This window comes from Strix aluco, chromosome W (assembly GCF_031877795.1).
Source record: "Strix aluco isolate bStrAlu1 chromosome W, bStrAlu1.hap1, whole genome shotgun sequence".
Lineage (NCBI taxonomy): Eukaryota > Metazoa > Chordata > Aves > Strigiformes > Strigidae > Strix > Strix aluco.
Genome location: NC_133970.1, coordinates 3,022,205 through 3,049,018, shown reverse-complemented (window position 1 = coordinate 3,049,018; position 26,814 = coordinate 3,022,205). Strand labels below are relative to the sequence as shown.

At 43.9% G+C, this 26,814-nt stretch overlaps 1 protein-coding gene across 3 annotated transcripts in view; it reads left to right on the top strand.

Moving 5' to 3' along the window:
* Window positions 1-26,814, top strand: part of LOC141917799 (amyloid-beta A4 precursor protein-binding family A member 1-like) — a 135,478-nt gene that overhangs the window by 69,538 nt on the left and 39,126 nt on the right. For 2 of the 3 annotated variants that reach the window (XM_074811329.1, XM_074811328.1), the window contains exons 3-5: window positions 2,757-2,855; window positions 6,412-6,451; window positions 10,267-10,412. In XM_074811329.1, coding sequence (XP_074667430.1) covers window positions 2,757-2,855; window positions 6,412-6,451; window positions 10,267-10,412 — 285 coding nt within the window. The remainder of the gene's footprint in view (window positions 1-2,756; window positions 2,856-6,411; window positions 6,452-10,266; window positions 10,413-26,814) is intronic. The other variant, XM_074811330.1, reaches the window with a different exon arrangement.

Genomic DNA, 26,814 nt, shown 5'->3' with positions numbered 1-26,814 from the left:
GAAGAGTGTGAGGAGTCCTCCCCCTGAGGAGGAAGGAGTGGCAGAAACAACATGTGATTAACTGACTGCAGCCCCCATTCCCATCCCCCTGTGCAACTGGGGTGGCGGAGGTAGAGAAACTCAGGAGTGAATTTGAGCCCGGGAAGAAGGGAGGGGTGGGGGGAAGGTGTTTTAAGATTTGGTTTTATTTCACATTATCCTACTCTGATTTGATTGTTAATAAATTAATTTTTCCCCAAGTCAAGACTGTTTTGCCCATGATGGTAATTGGTGAATGATCTCTCCCTGTCCTTATCTCAACCCACAAGCTTTTTGTTATATTTTCTCTCCCCTGTCCAGTTGAGGAGGGGGAGTGATAGAGCAGCTTTGGTGGGCACCTGGTGCCCAGCCAGGGTCAACCCACCACAATAGGAAATGCTACTTGTTCAGTTGAGTCAGCACAGAACTGTAACATTTTATTGTCATTTGCTAAGTTAGGAAGTATATAACTCTCTCAAAGTACTTGTGAGAGTGCCAGTGATCTTATGGGTGATAGATGATTCATCATTTTCATAGTGCAAGTATATTCCCATATTCTAGGTGCCATTTCACAACATAACCTTTTCTGTATGTCTTTTTTTGCCCCACAATTGTGAATAAAGAAAAAAAAATTAGAAGCAAGGGCTACTGTTTACCTAGGATGCATCTGTATAAAGAACTGCTTTCTAACTCTTTGGTAACCTCTATTAGTTGAATATGATTCTGGAATTTCTTTTTAGTAAACATACAAGATAAGCCATTTCAAGAAATGAGAAAAGGAGGAGGTGGGTGGATTTTTTTGTTGTGTGTTTGTGAAGAAAAAGCAGCAGAAATTAGATTTCATAGCATAATATTTGATATAGTTCAAGATTTAAGCTGGGGTGGGAATGCAGCCAAGAATTTGCTTCTGGGTTATTGTGCTGCCATCTCAAAGCAGAAATATAGTCATATTAGAGTGTTATAACACTAGCTGGCTTAGAGAAGGGATGTAATAATTGCTTATGAAGCTAGAAGGATAGTATTTGACTGTTTTACTATTGGTGACAAACTGTACTGATCTGGCAAAGCAAGGACCAAGATTCCTATGTTGAAGGAGAGTGTAGAATTTCAGAGCTGCTGGGCTAAAAAAACCAGCAGTGTGCATAACTGAATACTAAAGCTTCCTCTGAAGGTTCACCTTGTGACATCTGCACTGTCTCCTAATGATCTGGTTTTTAAATACTTGCTGGGTCAAAGCTTTACACTCTTTTACATGCTGTATTTTTGTATCATATTTTCACTAAAGAACATACTACTCTTGACTTTAGATACCTAGCTATAATATTAGCAGCATTCCGTAGGAGGCTCCTATTAGTATGATAGCATTTCTCATAGCAGCTTAACAAGGTATTTGCTGGTGGATCACATAGAGATAGAAAATTCATGATACTGGTTTTCTGTGCTGCTTGCTTTATTTTTCTAATATGACTTTCCCAAGTATATGATATCTGATGGAGGTTTTATAGTTAGAACAGAGAAGAACATTCTTTATTATAGGGAATGAGTGGAGGAAATAGTCTGAAAGATGTTTTCTCCATTAAGATTTAGTTAAGGTTTTGGTAGCAGGGTGGGGCTGCAGGGGTGGTCTCTGTGGGAAGAGGTATGGGGCTGGCCTGTGCCAGACACAGCTGGTTTCAGCCAGCTTGTTGATGGACCCACAGCAAGCTGAAGCTGAGCCAGTCAGTGAAGTTGGTGACACCTCTGTGAAAACATTTAAGAAAGGACAAAACCGCCAGATGATGAGCAGAGGAGTGAGGGGGAAAAAAAAGTGAGAAACAGTAGTATGAACACCAAGGTCAGAGAAGGAGCAGGAGGAGGTTCTCCAGGCACCAGAGCAGATATTTCCCTGCAGCCTGTGGAAGAAACCACACCGGAGCAGATATCCACACTGGGGCCTGTGGAGGACCCCACGCCAGAGCAGGTGGATATTTCCTGAAGGAACTGAGGCCTGTGGAAAATCCACAGTAGAGCAAATTTTTCCTGACAGGAACTGCAGCTTGTGGAGAGGACCTATGCTAGTGCAGGGGAAAAGTGTGAGGAGCTGTTATGCAGAGAGGAACTGCTATGGACTGACCTAAATCCCCCATTTTCCATCCCCCCTGTGTTGCTCGGGATGTGGGGAAGTAGAGGAGTCAGGAATGAAGGAGTGAAGTTGAGCCTGGGAAAAAGGGGTGGGGAGAAGGTGTTGTTTTAATTTGTCTTTGTTTCTCACTATCCAAATCTATTTTAATTGCCAAAAATTAAATTAATTTTCTTCAAGTCAAGTCTGTTTTACCCATGACAGTAATTGGTAAGTGATCTTCCTGTCTTTATCTCAACCCATGAACTTTTCCATCTTCTCCCCCCATCCTGTTGAGGAGGGGGAGTGAGAGAGCAGCTGGGTGGGTGTGTGGCAGCTGGCTGAGATCAACCCACCACAGTTGTGTACCGCTGAGGACAGCTATTAATTTTTCAACATGCTTAACTTAATAGAATATTGACAAAGAAAAAAGTTTTCTGTGATGATTTAGCTATTTAGATAAGTTTCAACATCCCAATAGACTGTGTGATCGTTGCAATGAAAAGGAAGGGCTATAACACTTCAGAAAGTGTTTGTCATGTTTTGGTGTTTTCCTCATTTCTTATTACCACTGCCGAACCAGAGATATTTCTACATCGGTCACTCAAATTATGTAATTTTATTTTCTTACCATGTCTAGTCTCTATCTCCTGATTCCTCTTCACCTTGGGGTGCTGAACCAAGTAGACAACATCATCAGGATGTCTGCAGTACAGCAGAGACCTCCACTAATAAAGAGGTAGTGCAATCTTTTAAAAAGCCACCATCTTGTCTGTATTGCTTATGCCTTTCTATTTTCTTTACCTCTTTGTACATGTGTAATCTCCTCTCTTGTACCAAAACAGCAGCAAAAAGAAAAAACTGGTTTGACATTTTTTCCTTTGTGCTTGTCTCCCTGTCTGACTGAATGCATAACATACTGTATCGAAGACTGTTTGTGATGGCATTCCTTACCCTGTGTTTGGCCGCAACAACACTTGTTTAACAGGCTAGATGGTATTGATTTATTGAGGAACAGCTGCCAATGTCACCTCTGTATTCAGGGCAAGAGGAGCTAGCCCTCTTCCTTATCTCTGCAGAATATCTTGCCATAAAGAAAATAACATTTCTCAGCCAGGTGAATAGGCCCTTCCAATGTAGTAATTTAATGCTGCCTACTATCTTATTGATGGACGAACTGACCCATAAGAACAAGTAAGTGATTTCTCAATAGCCTGCCAATGATTCACAGGCAGAACTGGAACTAGAATCTAGGAGTCCTGACTCTGGGCTCCTTGAAAGCAAGCTATACACTTCATTTTTTTTGTCAAGGCCTGCACCTGGCAGGTTTCCACACTGCAGTAGTTCCACTGAGATGAGATGAGAAATGCTTTTCATCTCACTGATATGAGATGAGAATTTTTTTTTTTTTAAATTCAATGTTAGATTTGTTAACAGAGATCTGTAAGCAAGTAGACACAGTTGCTGATAGATAACTTGCACTTAGCTATCAGCTAACAGCATGATATCTTCTACAAATGAATAAACCAATCTATTGTAACCAGAAGTATTGGTTGAAATTTAAACAAGACTTAGTCCACTTTTTTTTTCCCTATTCTTTATCATCTAGGGGGCAAAAAAGCTTGTAGTCTGTGTATATATATTCATTTAAATCTATGCTTGCATTTAAAAGGGGATGGAAGCTTTCAGAAGACTCAGGAATTTTGTCTTTACTTTATCCTGTACCAAAGCCTTCAATAGTATTGGATTGTGTCGTCATGATTTCATCTACAATATTCTTTAGCTTGCTAAAGCCTCTGGCTTTATTCAGTTTACAGATGTAGTTGCTTTGTGACAACTCTAAAGGGTGACAGTTGTTAGATATCATTAGTCTTACTCAAAGGAAAAAACAAACAAGATGCTACCCATTTTAGTTTTCAATATGTGATCACATACAGTGTTAAAAGTAATAAACATTCAGAGTAATTTCAACAGATGCGTTGTGGGGTGCTGGGATTTTTTCCACGCAAATAAGCAACACTGCATGGTTTAGTACCTCCCTTACAAAAATAATAATGACAAAGCCTCATCATTTTTGGGAAACACTTTTAGATCTTAACAAAACCTTTATTTAAAATGCAATTTTTACAGTGTTCAGTTGATGGACAAAACCAGTAATTCAACATTAATGACCTATTTTTTTATTACTCATAGATATATAATTAAAAATTGATTCCCCTTTTTCAATAATGTTATTTGATATCTTGTTAATACTTTTTTTATCAGTGATTCTTGACATGGATAACGAATGAAAAAAAATTGTCTGTGTAGAGCCTTTGTAATAAAAACATTAATTTGAAGTTAGTTTACAGAGCTTTATCCTAAATGAAGTTTTATTGGCTAGTCAGATTGCTGAATATCTGTCAAACCTGTATTTATATACATAAAATTTGGTTAGGTCTTGAGTCTTTAAAAAAAATTATACATATGCTTTGAAAAGGATACTTATGTGGATAAGCTGCCTCTGATTTTTTGAAAGGGTACAATTGTTTTATTCTCTAGGCCTGTCAGAATCCAGCTAATTGAGTCTCTGCTAGCATCACAGTAACAGCAATTGCATGCAATTATTGAAGTGGGTATAGTTGGTGCAGTAAAAATAAAGCCATCACGACAGATTGAATAGCCAAAGAACAGCCAATCCTGATTTGAAAATAAATGCTTGTGTCCTCTCAGCACTTGATTTCCCTTAAGCATTTTGACAGCAGGTGGTCATGACTTAGTAACAAATTTCTCTCTGCTGATATTGTCTCTGAGAAGAATCATAGAATCATTTAGCTTGGGAAAGACCTTTAAGATCATCGAGTCCAACCATAAACCTAACACTACTAAATCCACCACAAGAGCTTTCATGGTTTTGCTGGACAACTCAGTAACTCTCTTTCATGAGGAAAGGCCAAGTATTTTAAAGTTCTCTAGGTTCTGTTTTCCGTTTCATGCGCCTTTTGGTTTTTTGCCACCAGTTATTTTACAGTGAGGACAGTGTAGTAGGATGAAAAATGTTACTTATTCCCCCACATCCTTCTAACAATAAATGGAAAAGACACTGGATTAGTCATTTACCTGTCATATAAGTGTGCGTTTCCCAAGTGATTGATTTGTCACAAGCGTACAGAACCTGTTAAACTGCCTATCATAAAGGAAAACAACTTGGTATATATGTGAATATGTAAATGCAACTGAACCTCTTCTGAGACACTGGACTTTATCCCGATCATACATGGATCTTGTTTTGAGATATATATATATGATTTGCTTCAAATTTAATGCATTGTAGAATGAGTTTCAGGTTTGTCAACATCTTGTAATGCTTGGCTTATCCAAAACTTTTATTTCAAAAAGGTTTAATAGCAGCATATGCTTTAGTATACCTATTACCATGGGTTTTTATACAAAGTTTTCTTTAGTAAATTCTCCCATATCTATATATTGTTGAATATAATAAAATGGTGAGTCTCCCTGAAGTTATTGTTTCTAGATGTTTATATTGTTACCACAGAGTCCTTCACAGAAAATTACAATTGGAAATGAGGTATTGTTTTAGTCTGTGTGTTTACAAATGTAGGACAGATGTTTTGAGTTTTTTTCTATTAGTCCACCTTTCATGAAAGTGAGACTTTACTTGATTCTTTACTTGATTAAACAAACAAGGAATAAATGCCTTGCTTGCAGTTTTCATTGTCTAAATCATGCACATTTATATGTCCTTTGTGCTTGTTACAGCATAAACATAATCAGTGTACAACTGTTATTAAATGCATTTACTCCAGCAGATATAGGTGGCTACATAGCCTGTCAAGAACAATCCTAATAAGTAATTAAATTTGGTTCATAATTAACAGAGCAGTTCAATGCTTTTTTCCATGAATAATAATAGTATTGGTCCATTTTAAATATCTACATATGTATTTATTTGGAAAATGTCTTTAAGAGATCATGTATTTTCCTGTATTTCCGTTTGTTAAAGAGAGCACAGCACTAAGTAGTCAGGAAGCATGTTGCCAAACACTAAGAGCTAATTCAAAATAATGTAGTGTGTTGCCTGCTTGATGAACATGTTAATAGAATATACCATATTTAGGGATAATAACCCTCTAATAATTGGTCAGACTTTTAATTTAAAAGTAAATATTTTCCTAATAAACTCTCACCATTTTTTGCTAATAACTATTACTGTGATTTCATTTTTATGGAGGAATTTTTAATGTGTATTTAAGCATACTTTGTTCTTTTTGAAATCCTATTTGTCTTGATTACAGTCCAGAAAAAGCCTGGCTTTGTTCCCAACATATGTTGAAGGTAAGATATATTTCATAACTTACTTTTTTTTTTTCATTATATGAAGAACTCAAATGTTTTTAATGTATAGAACTTTATTTTTATGTGCAGAACATAAAACTTGCTAAGGTTGGATGAACTTAGATTAAACTGTGTCCAACCTGGAACTTGAATTAAACCCTAGTAGGCTTTTTTGGAAGTGGAGTAAAATCTCTCTCATTTTATTTTGTAACATTTTATTGATGGCTCCTGCCACCTTTCTACTGGGTTGTTATCGATATAATTTAAATCACTGAATTAAAAAAAAAGCACCGTGGAATTCATAATGTATATGAATGTGTATGTACACATGTGTGTGTAGAGAGTAATTTGTTGTCTGATAAGGAATAGAGGTTAGACAAAACAGTCAAAATCTCCACAAAACTGAGATTTAATTGGCAGGCAAGTAGGAGGAAACTTGCACTGATTTTCAGGTACTTATCCTCTGATTAAATAACCCTTATGCTTTATAGAATGGCAAAAAAAGAAAAAGCTGATGTCATGTTTAATTTGGAATGTCTTTGAATTCCTTGATTGCTTTACAGTGTACAGTCTTTAGACTGTAAATTTTAGCATTGGTTTAGTCTTTAAAAGTATACGTTGTATATTTTAGAACCTGTGACCAGATGAACTGGTATAAATTATATAGATAGCTTTGAAACTAGTTGAAGTTTGGAAATTCAAACCAATGAAGGTTCTGTCTCTGGTAGACAGCCCTCTTTTTGTCACAGACCATCTTAAAGTGTGTCCCTGCCCTCCAACAAATAAAAAAATCTCTTAGCATTCTCTGAGATATTGGTCCAGTGGGCAGCTGCTTAAAACATTGAACACACTATTTTTATGCAGGTAATTGATAGTCTGAGGAAAACTTTCACCTGCACTACACTCTTATTCAATGGATAATTTCATACTCTAACATAATGTACAGAGGGGGGCTTGTGAAAAACAATACTGTTGTTCTGCAAGTGTGTTCACATCTCATAAAAATAAAACATGTTCCTCTTTCCTTTTGGATGTGCTTCCTGTCTTATCTGTACCTCTTTCACCCTATGTTTAAGATTTTGTGTTTTGATCAAGAATTATGCTATAAAGGGTTTGGTAATGGAAGTGGTGATAAAGCCTTTATGCATAGAGTAACAAATATTGGAAATTAAAATACTGTATAGTTTCAGGGCTTGAGCAATAATATGCCAATATGTAGCACTTATAGATGCTATGTGGTTGGTTGGAAGTGGTTGGTAAGAAACTGATGCTGTCAGGCCTGGAACAGACACCAACATACTGATATCAGGATGCTTGCTCTATCCCATCTGGGTGTACCCCTGATAGTCAGGGAAAGCACCCCAACCCCCCCAGTCATCCTGATCATGGAAGCAGGTTTGACATGTGTCATATGGTCAGAACAACAGATTTTGTTCATTGTCTGGATTTAGACTGCAGTGACTGATCAAGCAGAGGGTTGTCCAATGAGGGCCTACAAACACCACAGATCACACAATTTACATACTTTATTATCCTTTTTCCCACTGCTTGGCCCTCCTTTTTGTCACCCTTGTAGCTCCCTTTCTAATATCCACACCCAGACTTGGGGCCCCTCACCCACACCTTGAGTCTTTACAGATGCAGGTCTCCTACTTGCCAGCTAGTCCAGCTCCATTTTTGCTAGAAAATTACACACACAGAGAGTATTAAAATTCATTAGGGAAATATAAACACACCCTGATTCCTCCAGTTGTTGGCACCTAGACCTATGGGCCCTGTGACTTGTGGACCCTTCTCCAGTTGCTGGCACTTAGACCTTGCAGCACTCACATAGGATAGAGGGTGAGAGCACACAGAAAAATGAATTAAGAAAAAGGATTTAATAAGAAGACAGGACAGACTGCAGTGATCAGGCACAAGGCTCAATCAAACAAGTGTACTGACTGGCAACCTGCTTACATGCGACTGGCCTCTTTTATCCCCCTTTTTCTCCATTTTCCCATGCTTGTACTTCCTCCTCCATCTACCTTGATCCCTCCCATTCTCCACCCAGGTCTCCTTCCAAATAAACAACTGACCTCTAATTACTTTTTCCCCACTGGTCTTTTTTGCTGCATCCATACCCAAATTTGGTAATTCTGATACCAGTCCCTAGACACTCTCAGCCTTACATGCTACAGTTACACAGGCACTGCTGGCCTTGCAAGGTTCCACTCCCCCAAGGATCTCCAGTGCTCCCTGTTAAGTGTCTGTGAAGTCTCACATAGCTCCCCCTTAACCGCCAGTGCAATCCAGCCATCCCTCATGGCACTGCCTGTAACTTTTGGCAGCTTCTCACTCTGCTACCTGCCATGTCTGGCAATTTCTCATGTCACGGACAGTAGTTTTCCACATCCTGTTCAATTAGCTGAACCTTGGGCCACAGCCTAATCAGTGGCCCAATCATTTGCCTGTAGCCCTAACAATATAAATTCCATTCCTTCGGGTTTCATTCTTGAAAGTGACTAGTGACCATAATTGCTATCATTTTTTGGGGTGTCCGTTTATGTAGTATCTGAACAGATTGAGCACACTCAAGGTACCTCAAAATCAGTAGTCATAAACTTTCATCTATAATGAAACCATAAATTGGAAAAGTTTCATTATAAAGTTTGTGTATGTTCTCCTATCTGTGTGTATATTATGAGTGTGATTAAGAGTTAGCTCTAGCTACTAATTTTTTTATTAACTTAATAATGACATATTCTTTTGGGGGTAAAGTTCTCAGTCCTTGTTAATGTCATCTTTGGTGAATTAGAAGAAAATTAGCATTTCTGTGTTATGTTCAACTTCAGGCTTTAGAACCTCTTAAATCTCAGGCTAACTCCCGAGTTGACTAAAAACTCTGTTCTAAAAGGATCAGGTTTTGTTCCTAGCAAAATAAAGAGCAAAACCAGTTTATACTTCTTGATAATATATAGACAATTTTACCAATTCTCTCAAATTCTTTCAAATGATGATTATCTGCACATTATTACTGACCTTGAACATAGATTTTTTTTTCTTACTTGTAGCAAATCAAGAAGCTTCTCGCATAAACCTTCCTTTTTCTCAGAACATGAGAATTTTAACATATATAGAGAAAAGCTCTGTCTTCTGCAGATATAATCCCCAAACACCTGAAAATCTGTATATTATACATGCTTCTCTGTACCGACTTGTGAGGTGATTTTTACTTTGACTTTTAACTTTACACAGAAGCTGATGAGAGCTGAAGTCATTAAGTATCTTGCAGGACTAAGACAGTAGCTTTTTCCAAACACAAGAGCCTTTGCTCTGTATATTTCCCATCAAAATCTTTTTGTTTAACACCTCCCACCCCAACACAATGCCCTTCTTGGGAATGAGTGTAATTTTGATAATATCAATCTCCTTTATTATGGGGGAGAGGTGTGTGTGTATCATAATTGTAAAGTACTCTTGAGGAGATTCCACTACCTGTTCAAAGTGCTGAGAGAACAATTTAACTATTCTTGTTTCTATGTAAGAACAAAACTAAAGAGGTTATTTTGCTCTGGAGTGAACCCTGCCTTATAGGAGAATGATCTATCGTGAGAAATTGAATTAGCAATTAGTTTCTGCTGGAGACATGTTGAGAAGACATGCTTGGTGTTTTGTATGCCTTGATTAAAAGTATTGGTTGTCATGCCATCATACTAAAGTGAAGTAGTTCAGAGGAGCATTTACAGCTCTTAGATACAGACTCAAGTAGTCAGAATATTTTTTTTTTTTTTTTACCATGGTTTAATGTGATTTTTCCCCCCCTGTATTTGTAGTTCCTGGACCTTGTGATCCTGAAGACTTGATTGATGGAATAATTTTTGCTGCCAATTACCTTGGCTCCACTCAACTCCTTTCGGACAAAACTCCCTCCAAGAATGTGAGAATGATGCAGGCACAAGAGGCTGTCAGCAGAATCAAGGTGAGGGATGACTCTGTTTCTCAAGTTGGTGTTTTAAAGCTGCAGATGTGAACTTCTTGTACACTTACTTAAGTCTTCTCATGTTGGGTTATCTGTGGTTTCAGAAACATTAAGTGACTAATCATTTTTTTTTTGCAAGGTAAACCACTTATTTAATGCTGCTTTTGGAACAAGGGTGAAAGGAAAAAAGTTCCAGATAATTCTAATTTGTACAGTACAACTTCTGCTCTATCCTGTTAGCCAAAAATCTATAATTGTCAGGGCAGGCCCAAAATGAGAGACAAAGACATAAGATTCAAAGGCTCTAGGCAATTAATAGCTCAAAGAGGCTGAACTCTGCCTTCTAGCCAGTTTTATTAGTTCTCCTGATAACAAACCAAGAGCAGATGTAGACATACTATTTACAAAACATCATCTACTTTGAACAGATACAAGCATAAACTTGACACCATCCCCCCCCCCCCCCCCCCCCCCCAAGGGTGTGCCCCCTGTCATGACCCAGACTGGGAGCCCAGAGAGTCATAATGGTTCTGTGATCCCCTCGGGTTAAATTAAGGTGAAATGACACCAAACAACCAGTTAAAATGTTGTACTTGCGGTAGAAACAGCTTAAACTTGGAAAAGGATAAAAACCAATGTGGTCTCTTATAAATCTATAAGAAAGAAAAGAAAAAGAAAGGAGAGGAAGAGAGTCAAAGAAATCCAGATCACCACCCCTGGATCCAGCGTTGTCTCAGGTCCGGTAATCTTGGGTGGTGGGTGCACACCCAGCAAAGTTTTCTGCCGCCTGCCTTTTAAGTTCATCTTATCAGCTGATTTGCATACTAGACAAAGAGAGGCAGGGATTCCATGAACTCATTTCCATGAGAGACGGGCTAAAGGTGGAGCAGGGGTTCTGCGCATGTGTTGGGGGGAAAATGGGGTACATTAACCCTTTTGTCCAATTGAGTCGGTGGTCACAATCTCCCCCCACCACCTTTACCTTTTCCTCAGGTTTTGTTCCTTGGGCAATTATCCAGTCAGTAACTCCATCTGGTGTTGGTTGTTTATCTCTCTTATCAATCTTTTAGCTCTTCTTCGAGGCTATAGTTGTAAATTAAAGTGTAGGCCTTAAGCTGAACATTTGGTTTTACTCAGTCTACGTCTCCTTCCTTCAAGGCTTATCTAAGGAATTTGGTTGTACAACTGCAGGGGAGCGGAGCCGTGCACCCTTCGATACACCCTGCGCTTCCCTGGGCAGATAATTCATCCCTTAGACTGACCAAAGGCCACAACTTGTCCTTGAGGCTTTTCATGTCGATGAATGTTTGAGGCACTAATTTCTTCAGTTCCTTACACCCCCACACCCTCCAGTTGTTATAAATGCGGAGGCAGAGCCGAAAATAACGTTTATAATTTATTACAATAAGAACAAGCTTGGTACGCCGGGGGGCAGAGGGGCTTTCTGCTCCACACCGATGCACACCGAGTTCTAAAAAGCAGCGTCTTTTATACTCTGGTACCACCGTCTTAACCAATCCCTTTTCGTCAGATAGTTGTCCTGCTCTTCTTCCATTGGGTCATTTGAGTTGCTGGGGTACGTGTCCTCCTCCTATTGAGTCTTTTGAAAGTCTCGAAGCCTTGGTCTCTTGGCGCGCTTTTCTCCTATTGGGTCTTTTGAAAGCCTCATGATTCCATCTTTCGGTGGGCTTTTTCAAGCAGCGGTTATATCAGCTCTAGGAGGGGTTTCTGAGAAGCGATTGCATATCAACTCTAGGTGGGGTTTCTGAGAAACGATTACATTGTTCCAAGCGAATAGCACACTTTATATTTTATCCATATATATTCAAACATTCATCATAATTATAATATAGGTTATAGTGATCACAAATCATTTCAGATCCTCACAGGGTACCATATTCTACTTTTACAATATTTCAGACAGCAAGATATTATGGTTTGACATTTACAAATCATTCAAGCATAACGTACCCGCCTTGCTTAACTTAGCAAATTAGTTACAATGGTTTATTACATGGTGTTACCAGGGGTCCTGGCAGGGGTTCCTCCAATCATCCTTCACCTGCACAATCCGGTGTTGCTGGGGACTTCTGACAAGGGTCCCGCCAGTAATTTTCCACTTGCTTAACAACAGTCACTGAGGAAAAAAAAACCTCCAAACCCTTTTAACCATAAAACCATGATAAATCTCCTTTAACATATATGCATCGAAAAACATGTTAAAATCACTACATTCTCTTAACATGAATCACCACCACATTCTTCACACAGTGGACCTGGCTTAGCAGGATAATGGACACAAACAGCCTGAACCTTAGCTGGTGTATGCACCTCTGACACAGGCTCACAGGAATGGTCCTCTGGGCCATACCCTGCCCAATCAATCAAATACTGCAGGGTACCCCAGGATATCCTGGAATCCAAAATAGCCCAGATGTGATATTCTCTCTGGCCCTGGACCGTAATTGGAGGTGGAGGTCAAAGTTGCCGCTAGAAGGGATCTGGGTGAATGGGTTCTAACAGGGAGATGTGAACAACAGGGTGAATCTTGAGAGCACGTGGAAGCTGCAGACAAAACACGACTGGACTAATCTGGGCCACAATTTTATATAGGCTAAAATAATGGCAGTCTAAATTAGAAAAAAAAAAAACAGACCAAATGAACATATTCACCAGACAACTGAACATAGTCCCCAACTGCAAAGTCTGGTGCTGGTGACCAACATTTATCTGCATAGTCTTTGTAAGCAGCCTTTGCTTTTTCCAGGTGCTCTTGAAGAAGCAAATGTATATGCCACAACCACTCAAGGGAGACCGCTCAAGGGAGTCCTCAGGGGTGTAAAAGTCAGTTCTTTGCTGTCCAAGGAGGGAGACAAGGATGCTTAGCATAGAATTACCAAGGGAATTTGTTCTTATTTTAGCTATGTGCACAGGGGTGTCCCAGTCTAATGCATCGAGGACCCTGATACAGAGGAAAGCAGGATTTATACATGTTACAATACAGTTGTGTAGACCAATCAAATTATTCATGTTAAGGGGTGGGTTATTCAGTTACTATTGCTCATGTAATCAGTATGTAATTGTCCCATGCAGGATCAGTACATGCTTGTCCCATGCAGGTGGTGTGGATATATGTCAGTGGTATGTTAATCTTCATTGTTCTAAACCAGTGTCCCGTGCAGGTGTGTGTGGGGGGGGTTATACTTGATTCTGGTCAACTACAGTTCTGGCCATGATTATATGCCTGGGTGTTTTTTGAAAGGTAAATCTTCTATTGTTTTATTGTGGGTATGGGGTGTTCTCAGCTGGTGAGAGCCAGCTTAGATTGAGTCTTCAGGTCACATCGACCCTGAGGTAAAAGCTCATAGTCTCAGGTAGTGTTTGTACTTCTAAGGAAGTCATATTGCAGTTGGCATCTTGCCTTTCATAGGGGAAACCCCCTGAACAGCCTCTGGAGTAGCAGAGTAGTCATGGGGATGAAAACCATACTGCACATAAAAAGGGGTCTGCTGTGTGGAAGAATGGACACTGCTGTTATAGGCAAATTCTGCCAATGGTAACACAGAGACCCAGTCATCCTGATGGTAATTAATATAATAATGGAGATACTGCTGCAGGATCTGGTTCATCCACTCCGTCTGACCATTAGACTGTGGGTGATACATGTAGGAAAGACAGAGTTGCACCCCCAGCAGGCCCATAAGCCGCCTCCAGAACTGGGCAGTGAACTGGGCCCCTTGATCCATCACCATGCTATCTGGCAGGCCATGGCAGCAAAACACATGATTCAAAAACAAACACACAGTCTGAGGGGCTGTGGGCAGTTTCTTTAGTAGAACAAAAATAGCAGCCTTTGTAAAAAAGTCCACCACTACAAGCACCTTTGTCTGCCCCTGAGACACTGGCAAGTTCACAATAAAATCCATTGAAATAATTCACCATGGCCACTCAGGAGTTGTAGTAGACCCTGAAGCCTCTGTGTCAGTTTCTTGGCCTGGGTATTGACACTGCAAGCAAGAACACAGCTTGTGACATCTGCATGCACAATAGGCCATCAGTACATCTGTGTGACTCAATGCAGTCTTCCGATGATCACCAGGCCCTGCTGTCAGCATGTGATGACAGTGCTGAAGGAACTGTGTGTGCAGTAGGCCAGCAGGGATATACAGCTGCTCGTCATGATACAGACAACCATCCTTCTCCTGCAGATTCTGTAAAGTATCCCCTGCCTGACACTGCATGAGCAAAGAATCACCAACCATTGCCTGATTGCCCGATGCGCAGAACTTAAAGAGGCATGGGCCAGCATGGATGCAACAAAATTTTACAGAGAGAAAAAACTACAGGAGGGTGGATCTGCCTCAGCAGCTCCCACTGGGGCTTCCTGACATGAAGGGTGCCGACGTGGAAGTCTCGGACACAACTTAGACGACCAATTTGATCAAGTTGATGCCACTTTATTAAAGGCTACACAGCAATTTATACTCTATCTCAAACTTCACGCACCGCTATCTTATTGCTAATAGGCTAAAGCTACTTGTTCACGCGCCCTTCTGCCCTCTATGATTGGTCCCAGTGTGGTGTTCACGTGCTGCTCTCCCCCCAGGTAGACCCCCTGTTTTCGACATTCCAACATCTTTATCTCTTGGGCAGGAATGTAGTTTCTCAGGCCGTCTCGGCCTTGTTTATGTCCTTGAACACAGCTGCAGCTTGCTGTTACAGTGAGGCCCCTTGGTCTGGATCGCTCACAACATGTCCGTTGTTCTCCAGTGATGCCACAAATCCCCCTTTTTGTTTTTGAGCGATCCAGACCCCCCTGTGGTCCTGTGCTAAAAACATTGCACTGACAGTCCTCTGCAGGGCCCTTTGCAGAAGGCCTATAAGGCAAGGCAACATTAAGAGCACAGTCACTACAATCAAAAGGACTACTCCGACAGTTTTGACTAATGTTATCAACCAACCAGATAATCCCCAACCTTTAAACATCCTTGTCAGCCAGTCCAAGCCATCATCTTCTGTTAAGCGTTTGATTCCATCCTTCAACTGCTGAATGCTTTTAAAAATAGATTCTGAATGATCGGATAGATTCATACAACACATTCCTCCAAATTCAGCACAACCATGTCCTTGCGCTAGAAGCAAAAGTCAATGGCAGCTCTATTTTGTAACGTAGCATGTCTGACACTATCAGCATCAGTTAAAAGGCCACTTAAAGCCAAAGAAGTAGCATTAGTTTGTTTGCTAAGCCAGAACTGCAGTGGGTTCGGCCATGTGTCCACAGGTATTTCTACCAAGCATGTAGAGAACGGATTTTCAGGGCTTGCGGTGGTATTTGGTTGTGAGACCACCCATCCTTCACCCTGAGGCAGGTTCCAATACAGGCCGAATACACCGAGCAGGAACCCAGCGAGAGCCGGCATCTGTGAAAACACAAACATAACCCCTGCTCCAAGTTAATATCTCATTCGGTTTCTGTTTCATCTTTCTTAACTTCCTTTTTCCAGGGTCGCACCCATCGACTGGGAACCCATCTAGTGCCGGTATCGGTAATAACGCAGGCATAGCCTCGACCCGTCATTGTTAGTTCCACTGCTCCTTTCCACTCTCCTGTAGCAACATCTTTGTACTGCGCAAAAGCACCATCTCCACACCGGCTTATATCAGATTTCAGACCCATACTTATGTATTACTACTGGTGGTTCCTCCCTGTCACCTGTGAGCCGTAAGTAATTTAACACATACACCGCTTTTGCCAGTGGTTCTGCAGCAGCCAAGACCTCTCCCCCTTTTTGTTTTTGCAAAAGCGCTTTTAAAGTTTGATGCGCTCTCTGCACTATAGCTTGCCCCGTGGGGGAATGTGGTATAGCTGTGATGTGACGTATACCCCAGAGTTGACAAAAATGAGCGAATTTTTGAGAGGCATAGGCTGGTCCATTATCAGTTTCACGGGTCAATTGAACTAATTTCCCATATTCCCTGGCGCATTCCGCTCTACCGCGATGGTAACTTCTCACAGCTTAGTGCTTTTTCACAGCTCAGTGTTGCAGCTGTCCGCTGTTTTTCCCTGCTACCTTGGCACAACTCAGCAGTTTCTTATCTATCTTCCAAGGCCTGTTCTTCATCAAACCCTAGCTATTGCTCAGAGCTGTGTAAGGCTGACAGGCCAATGCCTCCCACATCTCCCCTTTCTTTGTTTTGCAGCTGCACCTGCAAGACTTATTTCGAGACTTCATCAATTAAGGGTTAGGCAAACTTCAAAAAACACAGCATACTTAAAATAGTTTCACAGAATGCTAGAAACAATACAGCAGTTACAGTTACTAGAGTAAGCTAATTTCAATACCCATAATTAGGGGATATGACTAAATACTACAAAAGTAAACAATAAGGAAAATACGGAATAGCAGACTTACTTAATGGGGTACTAACATTCAGATCCACAATTGCTGGGGAACCCTGGATGCAGCGAGAATTTAGAGTGCCCTTCCTCGCAAACCGGAAATCCTACGCGATGCGTCCATCCGTAGGTGAGGCATCCAACATCGCTGCAGGCAGGTCCAGCCTCATATATCTAAATCAACAGGCCAAAATAACTGGCAATTTTCTTTGAGCAGAAACATCTGATTTCATCCTCCTGTTGGGTTCCACCCAGAGCCTGGCCACCACTCAGGGGGGAAAACCAAGGGAGTTTCTAATAAGGTTAAACACTTGAGTTCCTAATTCTTAATATGGCTAAACAAAGGAAGTTGAATACACACTTTCTTACAGCATTTCATCCTTATTAATAACTACATTTTGTCTAAGCTACATCTTCCACTAGTGACTAGTAAGCCTATATATTTCATCAAGGAGTTGCAATTACTGTCAGCATTTTCTCTTTAAAGAGTTGGCAACTGCAGTGTGATTAAGGACAGAGATAGTGTATTTTGTCCCGTTGCAGCAGCAAGCATTACCCATCCATTCTGCTTAAATGATCAGTCGAAGAGACCGCAAACTGTCGGCACAGGGGCACCCACAGCACCCACAGCCGGCTCCTGAGTGACCACCAAAAGCTGCCTCTCACGCCTCGGGTGTGGTTGCACACAGCTTGCTGGTAACCGCTGGGACTGTAACCTGTGAAAACACAAGCATAACCTCTTCCCCAGGTTATTAAAGGATATGGTCCTTCCCAGTTAGCACTTCCCAGGACTTGAACCTTGCCCTGGACTTCTTGTTGATCTGGTATCTGTGATGAGAAGTGGTGCAATATTGACGGCACCTATTTTAACGATCCAAATGCAGCAAAGGGAGTGATGTCAGATTGCCATAATTCTGAGGAGTGAGTCCCCGAGGGTTGACACCACTGGCTGTTGAAGAGAGGGAGTCCTTCTGGTATTCAGGGCAAGTCACAATGATGTCTTCAGCCTGAAGCCTTGATAAAGAAAACTGGTTTTGTATTGCCCTGGCATTTTGGTGGAAAAATTGCATGTGAAAGCCGTGCTTACCGTGTTTCTGAGATGGCGTTAGCTGCACGGTGGAGATCTTGTTTTTGCTTTCTCTGTAAGTACTCTGGGTGATGTGAGTGAAGGATCTCTTCGCAGAATATAAAGCAAGCTATGCAGATCATCATTAGTTAGGCCCAACAACAGCTGCATCCAATTTATGGTTCATAACAGTTTCTGTAAATCATTTAAAGTCTTAACATCAGTTTTAAGTTTAAGGTGTTGGGGGACAATGGTCTGTTCACAAATTCTCCACCCCAGGTACTGCCACGGTGATGATCTCTGTACCTTTTCAGGTGCTGTTTGTAACCCCATTTGAGATACTGAGTCTTTGGGTAAAGCAAGAGGCTTTTCCATGATCTCCTGTGTCTCTGCTGCTATAAGGATGTCATCCATATAATGATATATAACAGCCTGGGAGAGCTGCATTGTGGGAGTATTGTTTATGCCTTATGGTAAAACAACCCAGTGGTACCGTGTTGTAGGTTCACTAACATTAATACTGGGAACAGAAAAGGGAAATTTAGATGCATCATCTGGATGCAAGGGAATGGAGAAAAAAATCAATCTTTCAGATCAATTATTACAAGATGGCAGTTTAGGGGAATCAATGTGTTGGAGATCATGTAAAAGTCACCATTTACCACTTTTCTTTAAAATAACAAACACCGGGGAGTTCCAAGGACTGGTGGTAGGTACGATACGTCCTGCACTTAATTGTTCCTGAACTAAATCATTAAGGTGGTGCAACTGTTCCATTGGCAAGGGCCACTGACCCACCCACACAGGTGATTCTGTTTTCCAGGTTAGTTTCAGGGTGGCTTTAGGGGTGGGTTGTGCTAAGGTGGCAATTAAGACAAATTTGATCCAATTTGAGTTCCCCATCCAGCCGTACAGTCACGACCCCATGATGTAAGAGGGGTTTCCAATATAAATGGAGGAATATTTGCTACCCGGTTTTCTGGGCCCCTTACATGAATGAGATCTTTGCTTTGAAACGTTACAGCATGACCACCAACCCCAAAAAGCACTCGAGTTACCCGAGCTAACGGCCAATCTGCTCACAGATATGACGGTCACACCCGCACCAGTATCTAAAATGCCTGTCAGTGCAACAGATTCTTCTGCTTTAGTCAGGGTACATTTTATCAGAGTTTGACTTTGTCTCCCTGTCTGAGCTCAAAATGTTTGAGGGGTACGTGCTGGTTCAAATCCTGAGTCACCCCAGCTGTAGTAAAATAAAGAAGCTGAGTAAGTCTGACCTCTGGTAAAACGAACAACCCCTGTAAGGTTGTAGATGATTTTTCTGACAATACCCTTCTCAGCTAGATGGTACAAGGGTGCACTCTCCCCACAGCGTATGCACCTAAATTCAAGACAACAATTAATACAGAATTACTGCCTCCTGCTAGAGGAGATATTTCACCTGTGACACTTCAAACACTGAGCCCGAACAAACAGGCAGCACCGATGACCCAGCGGGTACTATGGCACTCTGTCAAAGAAGTCCACAGTCTGCAGCTGCCGCTGGGCTGCGTCTCGCACCCGCAGAACAATCACACAAAGAGGCCTCATACACTTATTACTCACACAACATAAAATGATAAACGGTGCAAACATCAAAACACTGTTAGGAATATATAAAACTATTAAGCTATTGCTTATTGATTATGTGGTGTGTCAGCAGCTTCTGTAAAAACTGCCGCTTTTGGCGGGGGGGGGTGGGGGGTGGGGTGCCGAGAGCGCGGTGCCGGTCTCGGCCGCAGGCAGTTAAGAGACTGAAGTCTTTCTCAGCCCACCCATCAGCACTATCATAAGTAATGTTAATGAGAAAACTAAGAAAGTCCCAAGCCCCCCAAGCCTCAGGATTAACATCAATAGTGGCATGTAGTCTAGCAATAAATTTTGGATAGGGCTCCGTGGGCCCCTGTCTTACTCCTGTAAATGCTGGTGCTGCTTTTTCATCATGTACGGCTAAAATCGTTTTTAAGGCCAATTCTTGGGTTAACCGTAACACTTCTGGTTGAAATCTAACTTGGCAGTCGGGGCTAGCAAAAGGGCCTGCGCCCATCAGCATTTGAGCTTGCACCCCATATAGAGGATCTCCTTGCTGACGGGGTGTGGCTGCTGGGAAGTTGAATTACTGAACCAGTACATGGTGATTTTAACTCATATTCCCCATATACTAATTCCGTAACCCAGCACATCCCCATCACTTTCCAATCTCAGGCTTCCCACTCGTTGCCTTGTGAGGTTACTGTTACCGGAAACGTCATTGGTCTAAACTCGTTAAACTGCCCCTCAATTATAACATCCCGAATAACTCCCCGCCATCGATGTGCTGGATTACCATTACCACCCGCGCGTCCCAGTGCCCCCCCTCCCATTTGAGCCGACGATGGCAGCGACCCGAGAGCCCCCGTTTCCCTCTGACCACCCCCCCCCCCGTGTCGCGGAGGAAGGGGTTAAAAGGAAGAGGGGGAGGCGGCGGTGCCTTAGGGGTGGGCTGAGCCGCTTGCTGCATTCGGATTTCAAGTTGCTCTAATTTTCTCGTTAGTTCTTGCGAGTGCTGATCTTGTAAATCATAACGAGATTGTTCCTGCACCGACCGGGGTGTCGGGGGCGAGGATGGGGGCAGGGCTGGGTCGGTGCCGTCCTCTGGCGAGGCGGCGGCGGCGGCGGCGGGGGGGGGTCGGGCGAGGGGTGGTGGCGGGAGCGGGGCGGGGCCGTGCGCTCCGGTGATTGATCTTTTGGGCTTGAGGGGGGGGGTGTCGAGGTGTAGTAAACCTGTTGACTTTTGCTCTTGCCTTCCCTGCCGCACGGGTGCTGCGCGTGCAGCGTCCCCGTCCCTCCTTTTAGGAGCCGCCTTGGGGAACAGGGATCCCGCGAACGTCCCAGCAGTGGCGGAATCCTGAGCGCCAGCGCGTTCTGCCTCTGCTGACCAGGCAGCGAAAGCGGAGGCGGGGGTCTGCCGTTCCGCTTTCAGTTCTGTCAGAGTGTCTAGGACCAATCTCCACACGGTGGAGAGTTTCCTACTGTCTTTAGAGCCTGAGCTAATGTCGTCCCACAGTGCCGCGCCGATCTTTTCCCAAGTAGCTGCTTCAAAGGCTGCGGTCACTGAGGGGATTAGTCCGTGCTGCCGAGCCCACAGCAGCACCCTCCTCAGGTTCCCCTGATAAAATAATCCTCCCTTAGAGAGTATATGTTGGAGGAGCTTAACCACTGCCGCTTCTTCTTTACCCAGCGCGGACCCCATCTCCTCCCCAGCCGCTCACCTGATCAGGGCGAGATTCCCGACGATTGCGCGCGCGTCTTCCCAGGCGCCGGGGCAGCGCCTGCTACGGCTGATACTGTCCCCTCTGGGCCGTCTTCTCTTGCTCGGGAGGGCACCGACGGGAGGGTCCCGATTCCCCAGGGCTTGAGTCCCGCGTATCTTCGATGAGGCTCCCTCGGGTCCCTGTTCGGGCGCCAGTTGCCGACGCGGAAGTCTCGGACACAACTTAGACGACCAATTTGATCAAGTTGATGCCACTTTATTAAAGGTTACACAGCAATTTATACTCTATCTCAAACTTCACGCACCGCTATCTTATTGCTAATAGGCTAAAGCTACTTGTTCACGCGCCCTTCTGCCCTCTATGATTGGTCCCGGTGTGGCGTCCACGCGCTGCTCTCCCCCCAGGTAGACCCCCTGTTTTCGACATTCCAACATCTTTATCTCTTGGGCAGGAATGTAGTTTCTCAGGCCGTCTCGGCCTTGTTTATGTCCTTGAACACAGCTGCAGCTTGTTGTTACAGTGAGGCCCCTCGGTTTGGATCGCTCACAACATGTCCGTTGTTCTCCAGCGATGCCACAGAAGGGTATCTACCCTACCATTCTGTTTGCCCAGTCTGTAGGTGATATTAAATGGAAACTGAAGGGAAAAGTTGCCCAACAAGTCAACTGGGGAGACAGGTGCTTCAGGTTCCTAAAACGTTCCAGATCTCAATAGTCAGTACCAAAGTGGGCTCAGCAGAACCCACGAGAAGGTGCCTCCACTCAGCAAACACCTCATGGATGGCCAACAACTCTCCTAGATATCATAATTCCTCTCTGTAGCAGTCAACTGGCAGAAGAAATAGGCATGAGGATGAAACTGTCCATCCAATGGACCACACCGAGAAAGTACCACCCAATGGCATGGGTGGAAGCATCTCCCTCCAGTACAAAAGGACAACTGGTATCTGAGTGGGCCAAAACCTGGGCTGTTGTAAATGCCTGCTTCAAGTCATCAAAGGTCCCCTGAACCTCAGGCGTCCACTAAAAAGGGACATGCTTACAAGTCAGTGCTATGAGCAGAACACCCTTTTGAGCAAAATTTCAAATAAAATGCTGATAAAAATTGGCAAATCTCAAAAAGAGCTGCTTGTCACACACCATTGAGGGAGCCTGCCAATGAAGAACAACGTCAATCTTCATGTCATTGCTCACACCTCAAGGCCAATCAAGTATCCCGAGATATGTTGGAAGAAGGCATAATTCTCCAGCTTGGCATAAAGGCAATGGCAGTAAAGGTGGGAGAGAACCTCACAAACACGAACAACATGTTCCTCCCATGTGGTCAGGTACACTAAAATGTCATCCAGATATGCAGTGACATAAATATCACAGAATCACAGAATCGTCCAGGTTGGAAAAGACCTTGAAGATCATCCAGTCCAACCATTGACCTAACACTGACAGTTCCCAACTACAGCATATCCCTAAGCGCTAAGTCAACCTTGCTCTTAAACACCTCCAGGGATGGGGACTCCACCACCTCCCTGGGCAGCCCATTCCAACGCCCAACAACCCCTTCTGCAAAGAAATGCTTCCTAATATCCAGTCTAACCCTGCCCTGGCGCAATTTGAGGCCATTACCTCTTGTCCTATCACTTGTTACTTGGTTCAAGAGACTCATCCCCAGCTCTCTGCACCCTCCTTTCAGGTAGCTGTAGAGGGCGATGAGGTCTCCCCTCAGCCTCCTCTTCTCCAGACTAAACAACCCCAGTTCCCTCAGCTGCTCCTCATACGACATGTGCTCCAGACCCTGCACCAGCTTCGATGCCCTTCTTTGGACACGCTCAAGTGATTCAATGTCCTTTTTGTAGTGAGGGGCCCAAAACTGAACACAGTAATCAAGGTGCGGCCTCACCAGTGCTGAGTCCAGGGGCAAGATCACTTCCCTGTCCCTGCTGGACACACTATTTCTGATGCAAGCCAGGATGCCATTGGCCTTCTTGGCCACCTGGGCACACTGCTGGCTCCTGTTCAGCCGGCTGTCAATCAACACCCCCAGGTCCCTCTCTGACTGGCAGCTCTCCAGCCACTCCTCCCCAAGCCTGTAGCGCTGCTGGGGGTTGTTGTGGCCCAAGTGCAGCACCCGGCATTTGGCCTTATTGAAATTCATACAGTTGGCCTCAGCCCATCGCTCCAGCCTGTCCAGGTCTCTCTGCAGAGCCTCCCTACCCTCGAGCAGATCAACACTCCCACCCAACATGGTGTCATCTGCAAACTGACTGAGGGTGCACTCGATCCCCTCATCTAGATCATCAATAAAGATGTTAAACAGGAGTGGCCCCAAAACCGAGCCCTGGGGGACACCACTCGTGACCGGCCGCCAACCGGATTTAACTCCGTTCACCACAACTCTTTGGGCCCGACCATCCAGCCAGTTTTTTACCCAGCAAAGCGTGCAATCATCCAAGCCATGAACAGCCAGTTTCGCCAGGAGAATACTGTGGGAAACGGTGTCAAAGGCCTTACTAAAGTCCAGGTAAACAACATCCACAGCCTTTCCCTCATCCAATAAGCGGGTCACCCTGTCGTAGAAGGAGATCAGGTTAGTCAAGCAGGACCTGCCTTTCATAAACCCATGCTGACTAGGCCTGATCCCCTGGTTGTCCATTATATGACTTTTAATGGCACCCGAGATGACCTGCTCCATGACCTTCCCTGGCACTGAGGTCAGACTGACAGCTCTATAGTTTCCCGGATCCTCCTTCCTGCCTTTCTTGTAGATGGGTGTCACATTTGCCACCCTCCAGTCCAATGGGACCTCCCCAGTTAGCCATAACTTCAGGGAAATCATAGAAAGTGGCTTGGCGAGCACATCTGCCAACTCCTTCAGCACCCTTGGGTGTAACCCATCCGGTCCCACAGACTTGTGTGCATCCAAGTGGTGTAGCAGGTCTCTGATCACTTCCTCTTTAATTGTGCTGACCTCGTACTGCTTCACTTCCCCATCTCCCAGCTCATGAGGCTGGGTGTCCAGGGAACAGCCAGTTCCACTGCTAAAGACTGAGGCAAAGTAGGCGTTGAGCACCTCAGCCTTTTCCTCATCCTTTGTTACCATGTTTCCCTCTGTATCCAGTAATGGAGGGAGTTTTTCCCTAATCCTCCTTTTATTGTTAATGAATTTATAGAAACATTTTTTATTATCTTTAACAGCTGTAGCCAGGTTGAGCTCTAGTTGCACTTTGGCTCTCCTAATGTTCTCCCTGCACAGCTTCACTACATCTTTATAGTCTTCATGAGAGACCTGCCCCCTCTTCTAAAGGTCATAGATTCTCCTTTTGTTCTTGAGATCCAGCCAAAGGTCCCTGTTTAGCCAGGCCGGTCTCCTTCCCCGCCTGCTTTTTTGTCACGTGGGAACAGCCCGCTCCTGTGCCATTAAGACTTCTCTCTTGAAGTATGTCCAGCCTTCCTGGACTCCCATATCCTTCAAGGCAGCCTCCCAGGGGATTTTGTTAATCCGTCTTTTGAAGAGGTCAAAGTTTGCCCTCCGGAAGTCTAAGGTGGCAGTTTTACTAACCCCTCTCTTTGTTTCTCCAAGGATTGAAAACTCAATCATCTCATGATCACTGCAGCCACCGTCACTAATTGGCTTGGCCTTCGTGCAGAGGTCAGGTCTGACTTGGAGCCAGGGGAGCTTTGAGAAGTTTCTCACAAGGGGCCACCACTCTATCCCCCTCCCCTGCTACCAAAAACCCCCACCACACAGACAAACCCGGCACAAAATCACAAAAGACATCATTCACAAAGCGCTGAAAGGTGTCAAGGGCACTACACAGGCCATCAGGCATCACACGGTACTCAAAATTTCCGCACTTGCAAACAAAGGCAGTTTTCCACTCATTGCCTCATTGCCCTGATGAACACAAATAAGATTATAAGCCCCTTTCAGGTCCAGTTTAGTAAACAAGCATGTCCACTATAAATACTCCAGTTGCAAAACAGCTGAAGAATGAGGGGCAAGGGCTACCAGTTTTTGATGGTAATATTATTCAGTTTCTAGTAGTCCACACATGGCCTCAAGACTCCATCCTTCTGCATACAGCTATGACATCATACAATTCAAATCATGGGTTATTTTCCCCCAAGGTTAAATATCCTTGAGCTACACATTGGATTTCCACGTCCTTCTCCATTACCTACCAAATGAACTTGGGTATCTGAGCAAAAGGAGTAACCCATGATGTCTTTCCCACTGTCATAGTTTGAACTCAGCCAGTAGCCAATCACCATGTGGCCAGTTGTTTACTTCCCACCCCCCACCCCCCACCCCCCCCCGGGTGAAATAGAGGAGGGACAAAAAAAAGAAATTCATAGGTTGAATAAAAAAAAATTTAGTAATAGTAACAAAACAACAGTAACAATAGTAAGTCCAAATGGGTAATATACAGTAGTTGTTCACCAACCAGCGGCCAGTACGCCGCCCGCCTCCAGCAGGGATCCCTCCCGCACGAGAAATCCCACCGCTGACCGACCGGGAAACCGAAACGGAAAATGAGAGAGCACGCGTCCCCTTATATACTGAGCATGACGTCACATGCTATGGAATACTCCAATGACCGATCCGGGCCCGGCCCTCTAGCTGTGCTCCCTCTCAGCCCAAGGAAAATTAACTGGCCAAAACCAGGACACCCACCCAGTTCCTTATGTGCAGTACGGGGACCTTATCTCCTTCTGCAATAGGTAGGGGTTTAGTTTGTGCAGGGCCGGGTCAGTTAACAGATCCTCTAGTGTGAACCAGCCACATGGCTTCTGCTAAATTTGCATCCCAGTGCTTGAATGTCCCAGCACCCATGGCTCTCAGTACAGGTTTTAATAGTCCATTGTATCATTCAATTTTCCCAGAGGCTAGCGCGTGATAGGGGATGTGATACACCCAGTCAATACCATGTTCCTTTGCCCAGGTGTCTATGAGGTTGTTTAGGAAAATGAGTCCCGTTGTCTGACTCAGTTCTTTCTGCTGCCACAGACCATGCTTTTCAAGGCTCAGGATGGTGTTTCGGGTGGTGGCATGGGTTACAACAATTTAAAGGTATATCCATTACAATTTCCACCCCATCCCCAGTAGTCCACACGTGGCCTCAAGTCTCCCTCCTTCTTCCTTACAAAAAATACAGGGGCACCAAGGGGTGGAGCATTGAATAAAACCCTGGGCTAAGCCATCCTCACTATAAGCCTTCAAGGCCACCACCTCTGGCCGTGACAGAAGATAGATACGACCCAAGGGGAGAGGAGTGTCTGGTAACAGCGCAATAGAACAATCATACACCAGATGGGGGGGGGGGGCGGGGCAGAGGGTAGGGTCACTACTTGCTTTTGCTCAAAGACGTCCAAAACCCCCTAAATTCTGATGGCAGTGCCCCCAACAGGCTAGCAAATGGCTTGGGGGGGTTGATGCTGCCAGCACGAGACATCTGACGGGCACTAGCACCTGCCTGGAACCCTGGCCAACTACTGCCGCCAGAGCCCACTGTACCCCGCTGGCTGCGGCGGGAGTGGGGAGAGCAGCAGCAGCCCCTGCCTCAACGGCAGGAAGGTAAATTTGTCTCTGTGCCAAACAAACCATCAGATCGTGCCAGACTAACCAAGGCATGTCCAGGATGACTGG